The sequence below is a fragment of the Triticum dicoccoides genome, chromosome 2B (assembly GCF_002162155.2).
Source record: "Triticum dicoccoides isolate Atlit2015 ecotype Zavitan chromosome 2B, WEW_v2.0, whole genome shotgun sequence".
NCBI classification, from domain to species: Eukaryota; Viridiplantae; Streptophyta; class Magnoliopsida; order Poales; family Poaceae; genus Triticum; species Triticum dicoccoides.
In genome coordinates, this window is record NC_041383.1 from 155604685 (window position 1) to 155607125 (window position 2441).

The 2441-nt window shown below is 59.7% G+C and overlaps 1 protein-coding gene across 1 annotated transcript; it reads right to left on the reverse strand.

The window, feature by feature from the left end:
- Nucleotides 1-334: 334 nt before the first annotated feature.
- On the reverse strand, nt 335-1982 carry LOC119367432 (basic leucine zipper 2-like). Its single transcript, XM_037632947.1, has 4 exons — nt 1404-1982; nt 1215-1305; nt 1006-1132; nt 335-869 (listed from the first exon to the last, which is right to left on the reverse strand). The coding sequence occupies exons 1-4, from the start codon at nt 1943-1945 to the stop codon at nt 706-708; spliced, it is 924 nt and encodes a 307-aa protein (XP_037488844.1). The 5' UTR covers nt 1946-1982; the 3' UTR covers nt 335-705.
- Nucleotides 1983-2441: the final 459 nt, after the last annotated feature.

The window sequence follows — 2441 nt, forward strand, 5'->3', positions numbered from 1 at the left end:
TGGCCGCGCTCCCGCGCCCGTCGCCACGCCCGTGGCCGCGCTCTCGCGCCCGTCGCCACGCTCCCGCGCCCAGCCCCGTGCCCGTCCGCGTCCGGGGCGGACCGTTTGGGTCCAGAGGCAGCTTGTGCGCGCTGGGCGCAGCTGCCCCATCCGCCAGTCCGCCCCCCGGACGTCCGCCCAATCGATCCCCAAACGGACGCGCGCGGACGTCCGGATGGGGTAGCGCGGTGGAGTTGGCCTAATAAATTTGATTATCAATGTGAAGCAGGCAGGGGCAGGGACCTACGCATGAACTTTACATGTTACTACAAGTTTGGTCATGGCTGCAAGAAAAAAACTGGTAATGTATGAACAGAGAAAGCATTGCATTTGATTGAACAGAAATAGAACAAAACCCGCCAAGCAATGAAACCACTCGACCTCAACCAATCTGAGTTACAAATCCTTAGCTACAACCTTCGCCCAAAATGCCCGGGAAAAAAATATAGATCAGGGGAAGTAGAGAAGAATAATCAGGAGCAGATAGAGGAACCAAGAATGAACAAATTAGCAACCACCCACCGGAAAGAACAAACTGACTTACATACATCATCACACCCCGAAGAATGCAAACCAAGCCAATGCAGTGCACCAAATCCTAACAACGGCAGCAAGAAGAACAGCGACAACACTTGGTTGTCCTGAGGCCGACGGGCCGGATCTTGATCACGAGGGTGCGGCGGTCCCCTCGCCGGCGATCAAGCCGTTGTTGTCGCTGCGGGCCAGGGGACGACCGTCGTCGTGTGCCGGGGGTTCTACGTTCCTAAGGCTCTGCTGCTGGTAGATTTGCCTCAGCCTCTCTATCTCCTTCTTCAGTGCCTCCTGATGAGCTGAGCACGCACAACAGATTCGTTCACACACAGGGAGTTAGTTAGCAAAGGGGTGGATTGTTTTGAATTGATGAATTCGGACGGTGGCCGGTGAGAAATTTCGAAATAAATCGCGAGGGGTGGCAATGCCGGTCACCATCTTTGAAGATCTTGTCCCGCGCGAGTGCCGCGATGCGCTGCTTGAGGTGGCTGTTCCCCAGCGTCAGCAGCGAGCGTTGGTGGTCGAGGAATGCCACGCGTGGGGACAATGCCGACACCTCCGTCTGCTCGGGAGCACGGTTTCCAGGTCAAATTCACGGTGTTTTTCTTTGGAGGCAGGGAAATCAAGCTCGAGATTCGATGGACCTGGAGCGACGTGATGCTGCGCTCGAGCTCCGAGATGTACTGCAGCTTGCGCACGCGTGACCGCTGCGCCGACTGCCGGTTTGCCAGGATCCTGCGATTGTGGCGACGAGGACGCTGAGAAATCGGGGAATTCTGCCTTTCGGAGCTGTGCATTGCCGTAATTCTAAGAGTAACAGGAAAAAAAATCACCTCTTGACCCGCTTGGGATCGACTGTGGCGGCCGAGGACGGCTGCCCAGGCGCCGCGCCGTCGCCGTTGCATTCGCTCTGCGCCTCCTCGGCGTCGCCCTTGTCCTGCTTCTCGTCGTTGATGCTGTTGTGATCAGACGACGACGACGCGCTCGCCGCCTGCGCCTGCCGCTGTGGGGCCAACTCGTCGGAAAAAATGGACATGAGCTGGCTGTCGTCGAGGCGGTCGAACTCGTTCGCGCCGACGGCGGCATTGCTGTCGTCGAGGAAGGCGGTGGAGTCGCTGACCGTGCGGCGGTGCGCGCCGCGCTTGGCGGCCGAGAAGTCGAGGAACTCGTCGACCCAGGAAGGCTGCGGCTGCGCCCCGTCCCCGCTGGCGGGCGCTGGGGGCGGGAGCGGCGGCATTGGCGCGGCGAGGAAGGCGCCCATGGAGGGGCTGCGCTGGTGATGGTGGTGGCGGGCGTGGGCGCTGTGGTGGTGCCCGCCCCCGAACTCCTGCCAGGCCGGCGCCATGGTGGGGATCTTGGGCGGCAGTTGCGCCATGGCCGGGACCGCGCGCCCGAATCAATCAACCGGCGCAGGCGCAGGCAGCGGGCGCGATCGATGGCGCAACGCCCAAACCTTTGCATTGCCGGGGGCTCGAGCAGTAATGTAGGCCCGGGCCATGCCAGAAATTGTACGGCCCTCGTTTTCGCTCACGTTGTCGTTGCCGCTGGCCGCCGCCGCGGAAACAATTGGGCGAATCCGCGAATGGATGGCGTGGGGGTCAGCTCCACACTGAGCTAAATCGGGCAATGGGCATGATTGGGACAAGAGGAGAGAGGAACGACTTGAAATGTGATATGCCTATGCGCAGAGAGAGAGGTCACATGACAAGGGAAGAGAGAGACAGCTAGCACCAGCTTGTGTTTAAAAGTTGAAGTGGCGGGAGCAAAGTTTGGGCGTGGGTTCTTTGGGGCGGCGGCACGCGGAGGAGAGGAGCGCGCCCTCCGTAGATTCAACATATCTAGTACTACATTTTTTGTATTTCATGCATATT